At 44.1% G+C, this 22,058-nt stretch overlaps 1 protein-coding gene across 2 annotated transcripts in view; it reads right to left on the bottom strand.

The window, feature by feature from the left end:
* Positions 1-22,058, bottom strand: part of SV2C (synaptic vesicle glycoprotein 2C) — a 186,124-nt gene that overhangs the window by 9,980 nt on the left and 154,086 nt on the right. For both annotated transcript variants that reach the window (XM_028531082.2, XM_036020439.1), the window contains 8 exons: positions 18,274-18,407; positions 17,703-17,792; positions 14,210-14,320; positions 13,700-13,788; positions 11,041-11,205; positions 7,952-8,085; positions 6,441-6,644; positions 5,811-5,970 (listed from right to left, as the gene is read on the bottom strand). In XM_028531082.2, coding sequence (XP_028386883.1) covers positions 5,811-5,970; positions 6,441-6,644; positions 7,952-8,085; positions 11,041-11,205; positions 13,700-13,788; positions 14,210-14,320; positions 17,703-17,792; positions 18,274-18,407 — 1,087 coding nt within the window. The remainder of the gene's footprint in view (positions 1-5,810; positions 5,971-6,440; positions 6,645-7,951; positions 8,086-11,040; positions 11,206-13,699; positions 13,789-14,209; positions 14,321-17,702; positions 17,793-18,273; positions 18,408-22,058) is intronic.

The following is a 22,058-nucleotide window of genomic DNA, read 5'->3' as shown; positions in this document are numbered from 1 at the left end:
ATTTACATATAACATTATTTCTGTAACCATGCTGCTGGACAGTTAGGAGCTTTCCAAATCTGGGGGAACACAAACAATGTCGCAGTGAACACCTTCACACCTAAGACCTGCTTTGCTTGGCTGTGCTCGTGAGGGCAGCTCGGGCAGCTCAGGCGCTGCGGCACAGCCAGGGAGCATGTCTGTGATGCGTGCTGCGGCCACAGCAGGGGAACCCCGTGTGCAGGCCTTACCAGCCTCCTCCCTCCTCTCCTTCTCTGCTCCTGCACTTTAACCTCCTCCCTTGTGTACCCAGCTTTCACAGCTCGTCAGCATCAGAAGCCATCGGTTTCCCACCCAACCCGAATCTTTCCTTCCCTTCCAGCTCTGACTCAGTCACTGTAGGTTGGACGGGCAGCCATGGAGGCGGGCCCTGCTGGGCGAGGCCCCGCCCCTGCTCCCCTTAGGTGCCCTTGGCAGGGCTGCCTGTCTGGAGCCAGCCTTAGTTGGGTCCTGGTTGCAACTCCGGGACGGGGCTGTGCAGTCTTTACATCCACTCAGCACACCCCTTCCGGGACTGGCACAGGGGTTCACAGGACCCTTGTGAAATGAATGAAGGATTTCTCAATAACTTTAAAATAGGTTGGAAGTAGATTTTTGTAATAGACATTTCACTGGGCATTAGTTGGGCCATATTTATTCATTGTTGCCAGACTAACATCTTGCTTTTTCAGAAGAGAAAAAGCATCCAATTTTACATTCTTAAGTCAGAAAGGGCTCAATTGCTTTCTGGTCTTCAAAGGAAGGGGAAGTTTGTCTCATCCCAGTAAGTAGTGGCTGTATGGTATGTGTGAGGTCATCTCCTTAGCCTGGGAAGAGGGCACCCCACACCCCTGCAAACGGAGCTCTCCTCACTCACCCTGCAGCTGGGAGGAGCCCCTGGGCCCGAAGCAGCCCTCCACCCCCTCCCATCCCCACTGCCATCCCTGGGCCTTCCCGGTGCTTATTCCTGTTGAAATGCAAATATTCATGGACAGGTGATAATGAAAGCCTTTGTGCCTTATCATTTATCTGGTAAACTTAGCTAGGAAGTGAGGGCCTGGGCCAAGGCAAGTAATGATGGAATGAAAGGGAGCTTTGGGAGGCAACTTGAAGTTCATCTAAGGCCAAGGTTCACCAACATGGCTGCATGTCCCAAATGCCAGGTGTGCTTCCCAGAAACAGGTCCCTAGGCCTTCAGCCCAGACCCGCTGGGAGGGGTTAGATTGGTCCGTTTTGGAAGGGGCACCACAGAGTCCCGCATCTGTGCTCGCGGCTGCACGATCCAGGGCAAGTTACTGGCCCCATCTCTGCGCCTCGTTTTCCTCACCTGAAAACCACCTACTCTTGTGGGGGCGGAGCGAGGATTACATGAGGTCAAATGAGGTCACCTAAACACGCAGCTCAGTGCCTGACTCGCCCTCCGGTTCTCGGGGAGGAGGCCAAGCCCCAGAGAGGTGACGTTTGGCCGCTGAGTCTGCGACGGGTGGAAGGACAGTGGCGGCACGAACACCACGTGTCTGGTCTTCATCCCCAGTTCTCGGCGGGGAGCTCTCAAAAGCCATCGGGATTCCCTGAGTGACAGTCTTTTGTTATTCATCAGGAGCCCCTTGACCATACCCATGTGTAGTTTGCCCAGATGAGCTGAATTAGGGTGTCGCCGAGAGCCTCATGATGGGGCTGGTCACCAGACAGACCGAGGGTGGAACGTTCAGCGGCCTCAGCGGCTTTCCCCCCGCTGATCTCTGGGGGCAGGGGGCAGGGTAAAAGCTCTACAAAACTCTTGAACAGTGAGACCTGATGAACTTCCAGGGTGAGGGCTGCAAGAAGGCGCTGGGAGGGCGGCACACTGAGGACAGGGCACAGGGGCTTCGTGCCCCCCCTCTCATGCCTTCTCCATGCATCGCCCCCATCTGGCTGCCCCTGAGCTGTAGACTTTTAAAAGAAACCAGAAAACATAAAGAAATATTTCCCTGTGTTCTGTGAGCCATTCTAGCAAATGATGGAACCTGAGGAGGGGGTCATGGGAACTCTAATTTACAGCCAGTCGGTCAGAAGGACAGGCGATAATCTACATTTAGTGGCGTCTCAAGGTGGGGGGCAGTTCTGCGGGACTGAGTCCCTAACCTGTGGGGTCTGACACTGTCTCCAGGTAGTAGGTCAGGACTGAGTTAAGTTTGTAAGACGCCCAGTGGTGTCTGGAAGTGAAGTCTGGAGAGTAAAGGGAAAAAGTAGAGCTGACTGTGTTTGTAGTCGTCGTTTTAGTTCATTTTTTAGGCCCAGAAAAGTGATGCTCAATAAGTACATACAACTTTAATTTCAAATTTAACTGCCTCTTTTTAAAATGACTTAGAGTAGTTTATAAAAGACACAAAAGTAATAACTGGAATAAAAGAGGGAAAGCAGGGATGAGGAGGAGCAAAGCAAATATCTGGACCCCGCAGGCTTAGCAGAGACATAGGGTCTACACCCCCGATTGCACAACAGACAGGGAAATATGAAGAATTGCCCAATTTTTATCATATTGTAAAATAAATAGACATATGGAGCCACTTTAAAATGGAGCCGATGCTGCCATCCAGAGGAACTGCCTTGCAGGTCTTACACCTCAAACCCTTGGAATGCCAAAACAGGGAAAAGTAACCTTTGTACCGGGCCTAACGCAACGCTGTCCCAAAGACATGTTTGCAAAGGTAACGAGAAAGCAGATCTCGTGACTACCAGACTAAGGACCACGGGATTAAAATCGAAAACACTGTTTAGAATTAGCTTCACTCTGTTAGTTTATCAGCACCTATAGACACACTTTCCTTCTCTTGAGGTACCTAAAAGTTCCCTTCCCGTCATCCCCTAATGCAGTACTATTTGGGTTCCTGCCTGAATCAGTGCTCACAAATAGCTATTCCTTTTGATCTCAAATAAACGCTTGTTTCCTCTCACTCTGGCTGTTTATTTTTAGGTTGACAATACAAAGTGAGGAGGTAAGAGCAGCTTCTCTGAGGGGATCCTAGAAGCCCCGTATAACAGGGAGTGGGGGAAGGGGAAGGGTGGACTCTGCGAAAAGGACAAGCTGATTGTCACGGGCAATGTCCTGTCCTCATTGGTGTTTTCACAAAAAATGCAAATGTGACCCCTAGTGAAAGTCAAAGCTGTAACATTAAAGGCAAAATGTGCAACATGGTTGCACATGGTTGACAAATGTGGCTTTCAAAAGTTACAACTTTTATAGCACCTAGACTGTACCGCAAACCTATGTTCCCCAAATGTAATCATTCTGACTGGGCCCTTGACAGGAGTTGGCTGTTAAATGGCTCAGGAGGCTACTTTTTAGCTTGGGGCCTGGAATCAGAGTGGCCTCTTCTGGTCACTAAGGGCAGATTCTAGAAACTGGGCAAGGAGCTGGCAGTGCTAAAGTTCTGTTAGGAAAAATTACAGCCTCTAACCAGAATTCTTGTCAAGACTTCTGTTCTGTCTCCATACAGAGACCAGAGGGAATTTGCACACAAAGGCACTGGGGTTTTTCTCAACAGCAGAGCCAGAGGTCCGCAGAGGGCTCCTGACGTGACCCAGAGCAATATGGCAGAGACAGAAGAGAAGGTTTTAGCCTGAAACAGAGTAGGTGGTACTAGCTAACTCACCGGGGCCTTGGCAATGCTGCTCTGGGGCACGAGTTATCTCTGAATCATTGAAGGAAGTGGGGGCCGGCATGTCATCTGGTGACAACCGCTGGAGTGCTGGAGAGTGACAGCTCCCAGCAGTGCGGCTGGTGAGGAGGCTCCCTGCAGACCTCTGAGTCACTGCCCGTCACATGACAGGAATACTATGACAGGCAGGTTTCCGGAACAAGCAGGCCCCTCTGAAGCTGACATTGTCATGCCTCTTCCCCTGCAGAGCCTTGTCAAACCTTCCTTAGATGGCTGCTGTGGGGCGTCTCCACCCATCCACCCATCCCCGCCCTTGCTGGGGCGCAGAATCACATTGCGGCTGCCCCAGACTTCACCTCCCCCCACCTTCTCTCGCACAGGCACTTCCCCTAATCAAATCTGTGCATGTTTAATCCCATCCTGACCTCTGTTTCTTGGAAGAACTGAACTAACAGAAACAGCAATTTCTGTTTTTATCTTACTTGACGGTTAACCTTTCCAACAACAGCTGAAAATTGATATCCCAAGTGTCTCTGCACGGCCGGAGAAAACCCTCCTCTGTTTCAAAAGCCGGACAATACCGACTCTATCCTCCAGCAGCCAGGGGTTCCATGGTGACAAAGCACACAGAAAAATAGAAAAAGGCAAGGCCGTTTGTCTTCACTCATGTCAAATGGCAAAACAGGACTTCTTTTAATCATTCAGCTGCCAAAGCTCTGCCCCCAAATCCCTTCCAGCCCTTTCTTTGATATGAGGTGCAAAGTCTCCATGTCTCCATTTTGGGGCAAGACACATCATTTTCTTCTACTAGCAACCTTTTTTGGTAACGGGAAACACGTTGGGCTTTTCATCCAATAGATCAGGAAGGTCAGGAAGACACCTCTCTGTGCTTGCTTAATGCAGAGCTGATGCAGACACTTGCAAATGTAAGGCAAGGACCCTCTCAGGACTGATTAGTGGCTCAGAGTGTGGGCCAAGACCGGCTGTTAGATTCTACTCCTCACCACCTTGTCATGGCTTCTCACCCTGTTAGTCAGCAAACTACAGCATGGGCACAAGTACATTCCTTCGCTGGTTTCATTGTGAGACAGGATAGTAAGAAGCCAGGAGAATTCCTTGGCGAATAGAATGGGGAAACTGAGACAGACAGCTGATTCAAACTGGCCTCCTCCTCCCTTGCACATCCGCTCCCCTATAGCATGAAGCCCGCAGGACAGTGAGGTTCTGACCACATCAGATCATCTTGGGAACAAAGCCTGGGGTCTGCTGACCACAGAGACAGAGGTCTGGTCAGACTAGAATGACACCCAGGCCTCAGGTGTGGTGCAGCTCCAGGCTCAGAAAACAGCGACACCAGATGACGCGATGCCAGGGCCGGTGTTAGGACCTGCTGCACTGACCGACGACCCCCTGCCCCGGCGCCAGACCATCCGTGGAGGCCGAGACCCTGATGGATGCACCTGGGAGGCTGATGAGTATTGTATTGAGATCCTTCCCTGAGACCTCCCCTATGATTCCTGCCTTTAGAAAGCAGATGAAAAACCTGAAGACAGGGACTCGGCGCAACACAGGCTCTCTCCCTCTCTCTGGAGCACACCCGTGCCTCCCCACTTCTTTCCTGAGGCACGTATCATTGCCTTCTTTCTCCTAGGGCCTCAGCAGCTTGTTTCCTGAGTCCACACAGCCCAGCTGGCTCACTTTTCCTGCCTCTGTGACTTTCTTCCTAAAGGACCAGTGCACTTAGGTCCAGGCTCAACTCTTCCTCACGTTTCCAAGGGGCCCAGGCAGCTCCTCCTAGGCCCACTCCTGTTGACTCTTCTATGTTAAGCTCTTCCTTTGTTTCACTGTGTCCAGCATTAATAAATGTGCTCTCAAAATCGCCTGGACTTGTGTTGTGAAACCTTTCCTGCACGAAGTCAGGAACCGAGAGCCCACATCACCGGTAATAACTGTCCCTTTAAATCCTGCTAGCGGCTGCATTCCCCAACATTTCCCTTTTCGACTGTACAAGTGCAACCTACAACTTCACATGCCAGATATTTTTGGATTTTTACTTCCTTGGAAACATGACAATTTGGTTTATTTTCTGCAACTTTTCAGTGGTCCTGTGGGGCTCAGAATGCCTCTTCATAGAGGCCCAGTTCGACATACCTCCGGTCCGTGGGGTACAGCTCCACAGTGACCACGTCAAGAGAGTTCCAGGCCGAGATGGTCAATCCATTGTACAGACACAGCATTCCGATCATCATGGACTCGCTGGTGCCGAACCAAAGAAAGAAACAGCTGATCCCCGAAAGCACCATAGAGCCACCTGCCGAAAAAGCAGACGAAGGGCTGGGATATTTCCTGTCATCTTGGCAGAGCAAGGACCCTGAGGTCTTCAGGGCCTCCCAGCAACACAGACCCCAAGGGGAGGCTGCAGTCTGGGCTCGACAAAGCTCAGGTACGGTTATGTCCACCTGGATGAAGGGTTTGCCTCCCTAACTGCCTTCTGAACACAGCAAGCATGAAATGCACATCATTACTCACTTGCTTAAGTGGAAAAATATACATTAGTCGCACATAATTAGTTTTCCAGTCTGTGAACTAATGGAGGCTGCTCAAATGAAATGTAATTAGATGTAATTTTCACTAAAATTTAGTCTTAATGAAAGGTCTTAAGGGATTTCTCTCATCTCGGTGGGATGCCAATCCCTAAGGAGGCAGGAGGCACAGTGGGAAGTGGGCTCCCCCTGGGTGGCAGGGGCAGCGCTTTCGTTTCACAGGGAACCGGGCACTTACCCAGCATGGTTAAGCGCCCAATTCTGTCCATCAGGAGAGCGGACACGATGTTCCCTGGTAACACCGCCAACGTTCCCAGGAAGTTGACAAAATAAATCCAGTAGGCACTGTAGTCGTCATCAAAGGTGATCTGGCACCCCGTTTTATTGTGGAAAAATGAGCAGTTTTGAAATTCACTGTCAATGAATTTGTATTGCTCGAAATCTGTGAATATAAAGAAAGATAATTCATTAAGCTCTTAATGGTTGTACACCAGTATAAGAAAGCCTATGAACTTCAGAAAAGAATCATGATATTGTGAATTTCTGGAGGGCTCAAGGCCTGGATGATTTGGCTTTCAGTGGCTTTGCTGGGCCCAAGTGCAAGGTTTAGGGTGATACATTATGAAGTATGGTTGGCCCTCTGTATGCGTGGCCTCCACATCTGTGGATTGAAAAAGTATATATTATGTCATTGCTGATGTGTACTATATAGTTAGGCCCACATGGATGAATCTGCACTAAACACACAGATATTTTTTCTTGTTTTCCCTAACAATATAGTATAACAGCTACTTACATAGTATTTACATCGTGTTAGATATTATAAGTGATCTACAGGTAATTAAAGTTCATGGGAGGATGTGTGTAGGTTATCCAAATACTACACTATTTTGTATAAGGGACTTGAGCATTCACAGACATTGGTATCCACGGGGGTCCTAGAGCCAATCCCTTGACACTGAGGCATGACTACCGCTGAATGAATAGCTTTGTTGAAAAAAGGAATAAATTAAGTTAAAGAATCCAGTTATCTTCGGATTTCTTTTGATTGACCATTGCTAATTTTAGTATTTGTTTATGCCTTTATGATGTTAGTTTGTTCTAATTATGTTACATAAGGGCTATCATTACAGTACTAACGGCTTCCATACAACAATTACAGAAACAATTTGTTTCAAAATATGCATAAATCAGCCATATGTTCACCATCTCTGCTGGCTGTAGTTCAGGCATGCTGACTTAAGCAAACACCAGGTTTAGAAATAAGGATCATCAAAACAAGTAAACTACAGGTTAATTCTTTGCTTTAAAAATTACTCACCAGAGGTGAGGGGATAAAGAAGTACAGTATAGGAAATGGAGCAGCCAAAGAACCTATGCATGACCCATGGACATGAACAATGGTGGCGGTATTGCCTGAGGGAGGGGGGTTCTAAGTAGAGGGGACAAAGGGGGAAAAATCAGGACAACTATAATAACATAATCAATAAAACGTAATTAAAAAAATAAAAATTATTCACCAAACCATTTTTCAACTTTGAAGTTCAGCAAGTCCCATTTGTATTGAATCTGACAAAAACAAACAATACGCACTTAACTTTGATGCAATCTGATATAGGGAATCCATTAATTTATACTCCAATCTCTAATTCCCCAGAAGCCCCTGCCCGCACTGTCACATGGGTGTCACATCTGTGTGAAGCACCGGGCCCTCCGAAGAGGCCTCAGTGGGCTAAGCAGCACACATACCTGTGTGGTCAAAAACAGTGTCAATAAACGTGCAGTTCTTGAAGTAGGTGTTGACTGAAGTCACGTCCTCAAAGGTGCAGGCCTTAAAAACTGAATCCTTAAAGGTTACAGATTTGAACTTGACCCCCAGGAATCTGCTCAACACACAAAGGAGTCACATCAATGATTGTCCATCAGGGTTCGGAGAGAAGTCAAACAGCTTAGACACGGGGTGCTCCTCTACGGCCTCTCGATTGTAACGGATGCTAGTTTCTGGGTGTTCTAAGATCTTAGCTTTCCCCCCTTTTCCTCAGGCAGCCTGTCATTTGGCTATCCATTGCTCGCCTAGCTTATTTTCCACCAGAAGGTGAGATAGCATTCAAAATAACTTCACTTAGCTTTTTGCAATGTTGGGAAAAGGTTTTGGGGGTTTGCAACTGCAGGTAGAAAATTTGGAGATTACTTGTGGCTATTAATTCTTTATTTCTTTATTTTTAAAGAGTTTATTTATTTAGTTTTAGAGAGGGCAAGGGAGGGAGAGAAACATCAATGTATGGTTGCCTCCCACGCGCTCCCCACTGGGGACCTGGCCTGCAACCCAGGCATGTGCCCTGACCAGGAATCAAGCCGGCAACCCTTTGGTTTACAGGCCGGCATTCAGTCCACTGAGCCGCACCAGCCAGGGCTATTCATTCTTTATTTTTTAATCTTATCTTCTTGCTCCTTTCCAGGAGGCTTCATTGGAAAATTCTCTGTTTGGGGTTAATGGCTCGAACTCTAGGATGTGCTCCCATATACACTTTTAATGGAAATTTGTCCCCTAAACTGAAAACCCAAGGTTTCTTCATTCTAGTGTAGGATCACCCTGAAGGGAAAACATGAGAATTCTTCATTTACATAAGGAATGATTGACTCAGGGGTCAGGAAACTCATAGGTCACACTCATTCCAAGAACACTTCTCAGAGTCCACTGGTGCTCCTCGCACCAGTGCGATGGCGAGAGCTCTGCTCATTTTTGGAAACATGAGGAATGATGAAACCTGCTCACCCACAGTTTTGGGTTCTGCAAGAGGGAGCTCGAGGTGGTAAAAATGGTAAGTCATAATGATCCCAACAGCTAAGAAGAGTCTGTGACTCAGATCTGTCCGTGTTGATAAGGACTCCCAGGAGACCTGGATAACTGCTCAACGACGTGTCTCAGTAATTTATTAAGAGACGCTGAGTGTATACTTAGTCACTGGGAGGAAAATGCTTGTTCAATCGAGGAAGAAGTTTTGATATCAACTGTCATTTTTATTAGGGGCAGAAAGGGGCTAATCCTCCTTGGCAAGTGAGATCACTGACTTAAAAGCAGTTCACTAATTCCTGAGTAGTACTTTCAAAATTGTTCTCACTTTACGGATTGACTGTGCACTGTGCCCTAACAGACCAGCCCACTTAAAAAACAATCCTGTGTCAACCCTTTGCTCTAGCGGTCCAAAGAAAAACCATCTAAACTGTACATTTATCCTCTGAAGGAGGGTGTATACTGAAAGATTAGTTGTTTTTCTGAAATGGAACTGAATTAAGAAAAGGAAAACCATTTTTTGAATGGATAATATATACACAGAGTACACAAGGTACAAAATTAAAATATTGAAAACGGAAAGAGTAAGTTTTTTTCCGACCTATCCTCAAGCCACCCGATTCTTGTGCCCACAGAGAACCACTGTTGTCCATTTTCCGTGTGCTCTCCCACGAGCATTCTGCACAGGGACAGCTTGCAAACGAGACACATTACTCTATGAATTGTTTTGTCTCTGGAAGTCTACCTGTGGCCTTAATCCGTACCAGAACATGCAGAGTTGCCATTTTATATGTTGAAACAGAAAAGCTATCTTTTAAAAAAAGTTCAATCACCTTCTAAAGTAAATGTATGTTTTATAAGGATTTTAATACTATTAAAACTATTAATCACTATATTGCTAATATAAAATATCTCTTAGTCATAATTGAATACCCATCTTAAAATTTTAACAAGTATTACTGAAATATGACTGTAAGACATGCAAACATATGTTATAAATTTCTGATGAAGTAACAATATTTTTAAAAAATAAATGAAGTAAATTTTCCACCTAGAATCACAGAGCACTTGCCTCGAAGGATTCTGTGGAAAACCAAGTGCCAATCTGAGGGAGGATTTTTTGTGGGAGGGTACAGGTGATTCTTTGTGGCTGGGATAAGGATCAGGCCCCTCCCTGAATTGTCAATTCAAACAATTACATCCTGGCTGGTAATATTCCCTTTCACTGTATACCATAAACATCCTACAGAATTCTTTCTCATCTTTCCAAACTGGTTTTTGCTTGGGGAAACTGATTATTTTAGATTTTCACTTTTATCACTTTTGAAATTGGGACAATTTCCTAAGAATGATGTAAATCACCAGGAACTCATACCAGTGATTACGTGCTCAGGCAGCAAATAAGGGATGTACGTCATGACCTTATCCATCCCTTTGCTTTTTTGAAAGAATGAACCAGAATCACCTTCCTGGGCCACTTGTCTGTCTTCACCGAGAGGCATTCCAGATTCCATGCTCAAAAATATCCTTTGCAAACTTATTCCTTATTTTCAAAGCCCTTAACTTTGGAAATCATTTCTGTTCTATAATTGAATCTCTTCCTTATAAAATTTAACCCCAATTTTTGAATTCACATCATGGAGAAAAAGGAATTCTGAAAAGTAGTCCCCCTTTTTAGGAATAGAAGACAGGCAAAAAAATTATACTTCAGATTTCTTCACTGAACCAAATAACCTTATAAACCATGTTACTTTCTCATATTCTTCATTCTTTTGTTCTATAACTTATTTTTCTTTCTCACTAGGGTTTCTCTAAATTTTTGTTTCTTATCAGTTTCAGAAGCAGTTTTAAGTGAAATAACTGATCTCTTGTCTTTAACGCCCATTTGGAAGTGTTCACATTCTGCCAGAAAATGACTAAATGTACAAAGTAAAAAAAAAAAAACCAAGACAAAAACTATGCATGTTTCAGTGCAGTGAAGGCTAGTTAAGCAATAAGTTTCTGTGAACAGGTAGCATATTAAATTATTTCAAAATTTCTGGACCTGCCATTGTAGTATTCCATTCCAGTATGAATCTGATTTTCCATTGTAAAGTTAATACTGAAATTTGCATATTTCTCTCTTGGCACATTTCTAATTAGTAATGCATATTCATCCGACTGCAGATGTTTGATGACATCAGGGAACCATACAGATAATCCATAGTACCTGCGAAGACAGAGGAATGGGAGTTGGTAAAGATGCCCTCACACACTAGAGGCAGTGCAGGCCGTCCTGACATGCTCCGAGACCTGGTGGTTCCCGAGAAGCGTTCCCTCTGATGATGACTGGCCCCCTGAAGCACTACGATTCATCACTTGGTAATGTGCATGGCTCTCCCCCCACCACAATTAAGTCTGCAAAAATCAAGCTAGACATATGGCCTGGGGTTCCCTGGAGAATCCCAGGAATATCATTCCTGAAGCCTTACTTTGGGGGGACACATGCATAGAATCCCACACTGTACCCATACATGGCACCCGGGTCCTGATGCTTTCTCATTGTCCCGGGCGGCACCAAGGAGCCCCATCTCCCAGTCCAGTGATACAGACTCCTGGTATTGAAAAACCATGAGAGCCCTTAAATAATGACCTCTTTTATGAGTGGAGAATCTTTCTTTGTTCCTACCCTACTCTTCTACTTCTAGCCAAGGGGTAGAGCCCCATTTCTCAAAGCAGTTCAAGGCTCGCAAAATGGCCATTTGGGTGATCATCTGGAAACCCAGGTTGTTCCTGCTTTCTGCCCCTTGGACTCTAACATGTCATTCTAACAGGGAGCAGCTGAGTCACAGTGCCACGCTGGTCAGGACAGTAGCCGTTCCCCACACGTGGCTACTGAGCAGTTGATATGTGCCTAGTCCACACTGAAGTGTGCTATAAAAATAAAATATATCACCAAGGCTAACAAAAAGAATGTAAAAAAAAAGTCATCAATCATTGTCATATGGACTATATGTTGAAATGGTAATATTTTAGACAAAATGAGTCAAGTAAAATATATTATTAAAATTAATTTCACCTGTTTCCTTTGACTTTCCTTCCTGTGGCTGCCAGAAAATTTAAAAGGATAGGTGTGCCTCATGTTATGTTTCTACTGGGCAACAATGCTCTAAAATAGTGGTCCCCAGATTGCGGTTTCCAGACCAGCAGCATCAGCATTACCTGGGAACCTGTTAGAAATGCAAACTCTCAGGCTTCATCCAGACCTGCCGAAGCAGCAACTACAGGGATGGAGTCCTCCAGGTGATTATTCTGATGTGCATTCAAGTTTGAGAACAATTGTTCTAGTTTATCCTGTTGCAAGTTGACTGCTAGGTTTGAATCCTGGCCTCTCCTCTAACCAGCTGTGTGATCTCCAGCCAGTTATCTCAGCCTCACTTAGCACATCTCCAATACCAGACTGATGAGAGTATCCACCTTCTGGGTGGTTGCTCAGATTAAATGGGATGCAAAGTAGCTAGTGGCTAGTGGCTAGAGAGTGCTTAAAAGACAGTATGTGTAGTTTTATTATCACTGTCATCAGGGTTCTAGAAACACCTCTGGCTTAGCAGTCCACAGATTCCAACCCCTTCTTTTCATAGATCACAAATTATAGCACTGTGAAGGCAGGGGCGGTGGCCACTGAATAAGAAATGACTCAGAGATGCAACATCTACGGCATTAGTCTCTAACCATATACACAGGACAAAAAACTGTAACAACAGAAATCATGAGGAAGCACTGTAGTGTTCCATTCCATGCTACTCTGGAATGTCCATAATCAATGACGTGAGGAGTTTTAGTCTAGTTTTCATTTACTCAGCAAACATTTACTGAACATCCATTAAATGCTACACATTGTCTGAGGTTTCAGGGATATCAGTAAGGAAATCATAAGTTAAAATATGGGTAATAATAAATTATTAACCAAAATAAAACAAATAATTATTATCATATAACTCTTCACAGCTTGAGAGTAGAGTGTTCATCTTACTTACCACTCAGCCTAGTGTTTAGCACATAGTAGGCACTTCATTTCACCCTTCTCTTCCTTCATAGATTAATAGGTTTTCTAAAACTTGGGTGAGACTTACTTTATATATTCTAAATCAACCCTCTCGACTTAGAAATGAGGAACTAACACTCAGTAATGCTCCCAAGTCCCACGCAGAACAAGAGGCTAGGTCTCCTGACCACCACTCTCCTTGTTCGTCCCTTTGTCTCAAGCCACAGCACTAGGAAAGATTGGTCCTATCTGATGACTTGCCTGTTGTCATTTGGGGACATTAAGGCATGGAACTTGCAGCATAAATGTGGGGCTCCACCAGCCACAAAGATCCTATTGACCTGAAAGTGGAGTATATTATTCTTGCCTGTGGAAGAGCAAATAGGCCCGTGTGGCTGGGGCCGAGCACATGAGGAGAGGAGGGCGGAGAAGTCACAGGGGACAAATCATTCAGCGTCTTATTGGGCTTTCCAAATACTATTGGTTTTGCCACCTCAGCTTTATGACAAGATAAGTAAAATTATTGGGTGATAAAACCATAATTGTTAGCAAATCCAAGCTGGAAAAAATTCTTTTCTAAAAGTTAACGACATCAAATAGTGTATGAAAGCAGCATGACTGGGAGTTACAGTGTGGAAATTTAAAGATTTCACTCACCAAGAATTCAAATATCACTTACCCAAAGGACAGGGTGAACCAAACAATTGTAAGCTTTATTGTATTTTCCTTGACAGGATAGTTGAAACATCTCATAAAAGTCAACCAAATCTGTGAAATATTAAACAGTTAGTTTACTTATGCAGTTATCAAGTCATCCCTACTCCCTCCAACAAATTATTAAAAAGTTGAGTTTTCTTTGCACTGGATTCATTTGAACCTAAAATGTCAAAGCTAAAGGCTTCAGAAAACCAAATACCAGAACGTTCATTTATCAGCTTCCTGAAAGCTAAAGGGCAGAGCAACTCAAGGCTTCAGTGCACACGTCACGGCCAAGAATCCTCGCCAAACACCTTCCCTTCCCAAAAACGAAAGTCTTAGTGACTCCGATGACCCCAAACGGGTCCAATTACCTGGTCCTACTCTAGGAGTCAGGTGTCCTGGGCAGAAGGAATTGGTCCAGCCAGCCCTCCTCTGGCCAACCTCAAATGCAATGAGTTGGCCAACAATTCAGGGCAGGCTTGTTACTTACTCCATACAGTTCTGTGTGGATCCGAACGAAACACCTCCTGTACCATGTTCCTGTGTCACTCTCAATTTCAATCAGTTCATCTATTTGTTTGGGGATTTTGATCCTGTTTACCTGTAAAGAGCAACAGAGTGCAAAGTGCTGAGTTCTCTCCTCTGAAGTTGCTTAGAGTAGGCTTACTAATTGCTTTTAGGGGAGTGAAAGCTGACTCCAACAAAAAAGCAGGTATTTGATAATCACTCTATACATATATGAGACCGCTGGAGTAAGTGTACAGACCCAAATGGCACCTAAAAGAATGGAATAAAGAAGAAATGGGAGGGGTTACCATAGAGAAAAGGGAGAAGAGCAAGTGGTAATGGAATAGCATAAAACCAAAATGCCCCTCTCTGAACCATTACAACAAAGGTGCACATTAGTAGATAAAAGATAGGATAGGTTAGCTTCTGGATAAAGAATGGTTTTGCTTAGACTAAAGTGATTATACATACTTTTCTTTGGGACCTACTGATTTGATGAATTTGGCCCCTAAACATAATTCTTAGTTTTCCTATCAAACTTTTATTTTTGGAGCATCACTATGATCCTCTCTTCCTTCTCCCACAGCCTAGCTAACCCACAGTGACTGGTCAGCAAATACCTACAGGTGACCATGGTGTAAGGTCAAGTGGATGAGCTTTGATGGCAAGCATCAACTCCGATTCTTCAGCCATGCAAGGGGAATGAATGATGGAGTTTTGGCATGACAAGATGTACCTATTATTTAAGTTAGCTGCCTTTTGCTAAGGAAAAGAACCAAGAGGCAGGAGAAGCAATGCTTTCAAAGTTGAGAATGAATCTTGGGTGGAAGAAGAGAAAGAGAGAGTGAGAGAGGGAGAGAAGGAGGGAGGGAGAGAAGGAGGGAGGGAGGGAGGGAGGGAGAGAGAAGAAAGAATGGTTCCTTTGTTGGATCTGTCCCTTTTTATCCTGTTAGTTAACATTTTTGATAAATCTGAGAGAGGCACAGAAATGTGCACACATTGCCCCTTCCAGGGATAGCTTTTGAACAATTTTTTTTCCAGGAGATTCTGCCTATATCCAAAGCAGCACTTCTATTGTGAGAATCTAGGTACTGCATTTGGCTCTTAATGGAGGTGATCTGGGGACTCTGCCTACCTTTCAAATTATACTAGGTAGGCAATAACCTTTGCCTGACTGTGTAAACAAGGATGTCTGTATTTAACAAAAATAATGTCTGAGTTAAACACAAGATTCTAAATAGAGTCAGCTCAAAATAATCCATGTGTTGATAGGTATTATTTTGTGATACCCTAGATTTTTTAAAAATTTAGTTTTTTTAGACAGGGGGGAAGGGAGTGAGAAAGAGAAGGAGAGGAACATGGCAAGAGATACATCGATTGGTTGCCCCTCACATGCCCCCAACTGGGGAACTGGACCACAACCTAGGCTTATGCCCTGACTGGGAACTGAATGGTGACCTTCTGATTTGCAGGCCAGCACTCAATCTACTGAGCCACACCAGCCAAGGCTAGATTTATTTTAAATTATGGGGTGGTTCTTATTACTCAATATATTACTTTGGGGAGGCTTCTCCCCTCATCAGTGTTTGTTTATTCATTAATTTATTGGTATCCATGGGGATGCCAGGCCTGACACTGGCCCTTGGAGATGCAAACATCAAACAAACATCATACCCTCTGAGCAATTACTGTACAAAGTAAAAAGTACTCTGATGGAAGTCTATATCAGATGGGAGAGACATATTGTACGGAACACCCACGTCAATCTGGGAGTGAAAGAGAAGAGAGAAGCCTTCACGGACTGCAGAGTTTGAGCTGGGGTTTACGGAGAACATACCATTTACCATTTGTGCAAACTCTTTGGAGGCTATTCCAAGTGGGAAGAATGTCACGTGCAGAGGTGTGAGAAAAAGTAGTGTATTAAGCAACCACAAAGAATGTGGCATTCCTGGGAAACAGTCCAAGAGCAAAGGGGAGTGAGTAATGAGGGATGAACCAAATCAGTGGCAGTAATGGTGGAAAGTAAGAAACAATGATCTTTAGTAGGGAGAATAATAAGACAGAGTGATATCTTTTTTATATAATGAAGGTAAAGGAAAGAAGGTAATAGGGTAGTTTTCAGGGCTCTAGTTTGGGTGGTACCAGTGGTACTTGCTGATAAATTTAGGTCAGGGAAGAACCTTAGAAACTCTTAAGGTGGTAAGTTCAGATTTTGAAATTCAGAATTTAAAGGGCCCATAATACATAGAATAATGGCCCCAAAGCTCTTCAGCTTGCATGTCTGGCACTCAGGAGCTCATTAGGCTATAGAGATGCAGAAGCATATGAGATCAGCTAAGGAGAATGTGTAGAGTTAAAAAAGAAATTAACTGAAAATAAAGCCCTGGAGAACAATACTTAAGATAGGGGCATAAGGAAAGGGGCTTAAAAAGGAGACCTTGAGGGAATGCATGCAAATTCTCTGTATTGTAGATATAACTCGTAAAGACAAAGTTGTCATGGTGGAATCGTGATGACTTTGAAAGTCACATATAAATGATTTTGAGATTATCCATTCTTTTAGATTATTCCTACCTTAATCCCACCTTATAAAAAACATGCACATGGGTGAGCATGAGGGGACTGGGCAGCTCTAACCTGTTGAAAGAAAAGCAGGTAAGCAGGGCCATGAGGCCCTACAGAGACACCTTCTCAGAAGTCATTGGTAAAGGGTTCACCCTATCTGGATGACAAAGGGGTAAGTGATATTCAGCCTCTAGACAATGTCTCAGGACTCCTCCGATCCCACGATCCTTTAATTTAAAGATAGTCTTTCCCTAATACGCATCTATTCAAATAAATGGCCTAGTCAGAGGCTTCCAGGTCCTCCATTACTGATCTTTAATTTCTCTGTTGCACTGCACAAACGTTTTTGCTGGTGAAGAATCAGTGATAATTTGGATAGAGGCCAGACTGAAGTATATCTTCACCTTACAAAAAATGTATTTCCTAGATAAAAATAAAATAAATAAATTAGATATCAGGGGACTGCTTAATTAGGAACTATTTCACATTTTAAGAACTGTAATTGGTATTATTTATAAGACACTAAAGATCTTACTTTTGTCACACTTGTGTGTTATTATATGTCCCCTGAAACCCGTTTTAGACAAAACATTTTTCATCTAATTATATGCTGTGTATATCAAGAGATTTTAAAACCATGTTCCTTCTAAAAATTCCATGCGCCCAATTTTCATTGATTTAGACTGGTTTCCCATTGAAAGTAAACTTTTTAATAAGAGAATGGAAGAACATCCATGCAGAGGGAACGGCACATCCAAGAGCAGTGTGGCCGGCTCAGGTTTAATAAAATGGCCAGTCTGAGGAATGGAAGGACAAGTGAAGCTGGTACAGGGAGAGGAATTTACAATCTGGCCTCTTCAGAAAGTTTCTGTGCTGCTGGCATAGATGATGCGCTGAGGGGCAGTACTCACCGTGAAGACCTTCTCGGGCTGCCCCCGTGCTCTCATGTTGGTGTCATGAATCAACTTCAGAATCATCCAGGCTTCATCATGTTTTCCAGCCTAACAAATGTAAGTAGGCAGTGAAGTGCAAGGAGGTGAAACACTCATACTCTCTGATTTTCCAATAGCCATCTTGAATTGCCAGACCCAATTGGGTGGAAGTGTGCAAATGTGTTTTGGTACTGCTCATACAGACCAGTTGGGTATCCTTGAGTACCTTAGCAGTTGAATGGACACGCTTATCACTAGAAATAGCACCTACGGGTGGTAAAATTTCACCTATAAAACAATAAGCCACATTTTCTTCATTGATCAAAAAGTTACTTGCTTGAGGAAAAATGTGAGTGCTTTCCGGCCCTGAGGTAGCTTGCCCACATGCTGGTGGTTGAAAGTATGTCTCCATGCCACCAAACCCTCCATAGTGCCAGAGTCGGAAGGAGAAGTACACCTCCCAAAGAGGCCAACAGACTTCCCTAGAATTAACAAGCAACTCCTTCCAACGAATGTGGCTTTCTTGAGTACAGGTAATAGTAAGTGTTACCTCCAACAAGAACCGTGGGCTTTCCGGCATGAATGTGAGGGCCACCACCGAGCAGACACAGGGGAGGGCGCAGACGATCACGAACACACGCCAGCTGTGAAACTGGTAGGCCGACCCCATGCTGAAGCTCCATCCTGGAAAAGGAGGACGGGAGGACTGAAGGAGAGTGCCTCTCAGGACTGCTTGCTGGCAACGCGGCAACTCCACAGTCACTGTGACGTCTGTACCTCGAACTTATTAGTCAACTCTTTCCACCCACAGAAGGATGCGCTGATCTGGGCTGACCAGCTCAATATCACCAACGGCATCACCAACAGCAACAAGACCACCAATAGCAGTGCTGAGAAGAAAGATGCTTGGAACTAAGGGGCCAGGGCCTAAGTATGGGGGTGCATGTATATTTACATACAACCAAGCTTTAAAGGCTAAGATAAAATAATTTGGGATAATAATCTTCCCTATAGACCGCCCTGCTAGATATATTCTGTTTGCTTATGCAGATCACTCTCCACTCTCCACCGTGCTGTGTGCCAGGAGGGAGACCTTTGTGGACCACATCAACTGGCTCGAGTGCCCACTGGCTTTCATGCGGGTTTGAACAAAGGAAGCACTGGCAGGAGACCGGGGAGTGGGAACAGGGTTCAGCACATTTATTTCTCTTGCTCTCCTTCTCTCCGCCCGCCCCCCCCGACCCAGGTGGAAGTTTGACCCTGGGTGCACTCATTCACTGGAATCTTCTATAGCCACACCTTTTGCTAGGTTCTGGCAACCCCTCCTTACCCCTGCCCTTTGAGGTGTAGGTGGATACAGAATGCCCTTCTGCTACCAGCTCTCAGGTGCTTTATTATTCCTTTTTGGTTTCTCGCAACCCTCCCCACATAATCTTTTTAATGGATCGTTATGAGAGTATTGTCACTTTGCCGGCCAGAACCCTTGCCGCTACAACTAGCAAGAATTGGTCGTGTGGTATCTCTCTGCATGCATGCATCAGCCAATAGAGCAAGAGGACTTTAAATTTCTAAATAGTACTTTTTATTATAATAAGAAAAAGCATGGGACACAAATAGAAATCTCTTCATGAACTAAAAGGAAAACAGTCTTATATTTAAATGAATATAAAATGGTTGGAAGCAAAATTCAAACATGATTCTAAATGAGAAATAATGAGGCACATCGAATCTAATTAAAAGAGAGGAAATTTATAGAGACAGAGATAAATCATGTGAGGCAAAATCTTGATTTTTGGCATTGCTTGGTATTTATTATGAGGCTTTTTGTGAACAAAAGTCAGGTAGTCTGCACCCAGTCAGCAGAGAGGCAGTATAATCCGTCACTGTTTACACAGCAGCCAAGCCAGGCTCTGGAGGCGACATAACTTCCGCAAGGCCACACGCTGAAGTTACATACACAAATCTTCCCTCCAGGATTTGAGGTAGAATCTTACAGAACACACAGCCTCATGGCCGCGCACGCTCACTCTTAAACACGCAATTTGTTCACAAGTGATATGAACACGCTCTATCAGTTGTGGATGAATCAACACTTTCTGGGAATGTAATAATACATGAGGATGATATGAATTGCTAAATGAGCTACATCATGAGCTTTAGGAAGGGATGTCTACCCTCAACATTTTATGCAGCAGAAGTTCAAGTCTCAAATATCTAAAATGCAAAAGAAATCCTATGACAAAACAGAGAAAACATATCTTGTTCACATTTGACCTGAGAGCTTCTTATAAAGAATTTCTTTGTAAAGAGCCCTAGATCCTATTATCCTACATGTTAGGTGAAAAATAAAAGCTTTAGATGGCTGATTTAGGCAAATGCAGGGTTTTAATTTCAGGCTACCGCCTAGTAAATGGGGAAAGAGCAAAGACAAGGGAGGGAAAGGTCTGATGCCTCTGTGAAAATAAATTAGTCCTGAAGATGCAGGTTTAGAAAGAGAAACAGGAGGGTCTGAGTTTCTTAGATGAAGTTATTTAACTAAGGTGAAAGTCCTACTGGTGGGCAGAGCAGGAGACTCCTTGCGGTAGACAGAGTAATGCTCCCTCCCCGGCCACAGATGTCCTCACCCAGAGGCTCTAAACCTGTGACTGTGTCCCCTTACATGGCAAAGGGACTTTGGAGGTGTGCTGAAGTTTAGGATCTTGAGAGAAAGTGACCCTCCCATGTTTTACAGCTGAGCCCTACATAATAAATAGAAGGGTCCTTAGCGGAGAAAGAGAAAAGCCTGAAGGAAGCCGAGGCAGACTGGGGAGAAATTTGAGGTTGCTATAGCACTGGCTTTGAAGATGGGGCAAGGGGCCACGAGCCAAGCAATGCAGGTGGCTTGTAGCAGCTAGAAAAGCCAGGGACACATAGTCTCCCCTGGAAGTCTCCAGAAGCCCTGTCAATATATTTAGATTTCTGAGCTCCAGAACTGTAAGGTAATAAAATTGTGTTGTTCAAAACCAATCAGTTTGTGGTGATCTGATACAGCAGCAATAAGAATGCAACACACTTCCCTTTGTAGATAAAGATCTGTTGCTAACCTGACTGATGTATTGGGTTGGCCAAAAAGTTCATTTGTTTTTTTCTGTAAGAAGGCTCTAGTAGCTCTTAGTTGTCTTTAACTTTATTTGAGACAATTTTGTTAAATCGTATTGTGACAGCTGTCATATCAGCGTGCATTAAAAAAATTGAAATTGGTGAATTTTTTGTGTAGCCATTTTAACATTGAAAATGGAAGAAATATGTAACATTCTTGGCTTATTATGCTTTATTATTTCAAGGAAGGTAAAAATGCACCTGAAATGCAAAAAAAGAGTATTTGTGCAGTTTATGGAGAAAGGGCTGTGATTGATCCAATGTGTCAAAAAGTGGTTTGAGAAGTTTTGTGCTGGAGCTTTCTCACTGGATGATGCTCCAAGATCGGGTAGACCAGTTGAAATTGATAGTGATCAAAATGGCACATTAATTGAAAATGACCAATGTTATACTATGCAGGAGACAGCTGACATACTCAAAATATCCAAATCAATAAGTTATTGGTGAAAAAATGTATCTTTTATTTTATGGAAAAAAAAACTAAACAGACTTTTTGACCAACCCAATGAATTAAGCTGGAGAATTTTATTTTCTCTGTAAAGCCTCAGGCCCTTTGCTTTTGGTTTGATTTCTCCAGATGCCTCACCAAGGACTTCAGGCTCCTTGTTGAGTCTTAGAAATATTGCCCTTTGCTCTTACTTCTCCCAAATACCACATCCATGGGTGGAGAGACAGATGGCAGTATCATACCAGTTTTCAGTCTACACAGGAAACTGACTGCAAATAGAATCTAAACCTAGAAGAGAACTAGCTGGTCCAGAGTCCAACTCTCCTCAGGTTAGAATGTAGTTTCTACAGGTGGAGAGTCTTCTGTCCACCAGCTGAAGTTTAGCCCATTTTCTGCTGTTCAGGTCCTTCTCTACTTCATCAGCTGTGAAGTCTGTCTTCTGGTCCCGTTTGGGGGCTGTGAGTGGGCATGAGTACGTACGTGTGCACACAGACATGCAGTGTGGTGCCCTGTTCTATATCAAGGGTGTATCATCCATCCACTTTCCTCTCCATTTATTTGCACTGTGCTTTCCCGAGTCTCCAAAACTATTTTACCCTTTTTTAGTCTCTCTTCAAATCTCCAGCAGCCTACCCCACTCCTTGCACTTGATCTCACCAGTACCTTTGGGGAAATAAACACAGAGAGAACTACATACATCTCAGCCTTGCACTCCTGAACCTCCCCACCTAACTGGATCTGTCCGTCTT

Source organism: Phyllostomus discolor, chromosome 3 (genome assembly GCF_004126475.2).
Source record: "Phyllostomus discolor isolate MPI-MPIP mPhyDis1 chromosome 3, mPhyDis1.pri.v3, whole genome shotgun sequence".
NCBI classification, from domain to species: Eukaryota; Metazoa; Chordata; class Mammalia; order Chiroptera; family Phyllostomidae; genus Phyllostomus; species Phyllostomus discolor.
Note: the sequence above shows the minus strand (reverse complement) of the source record. Positions and strands in the feature narration are given on the sequence as shown.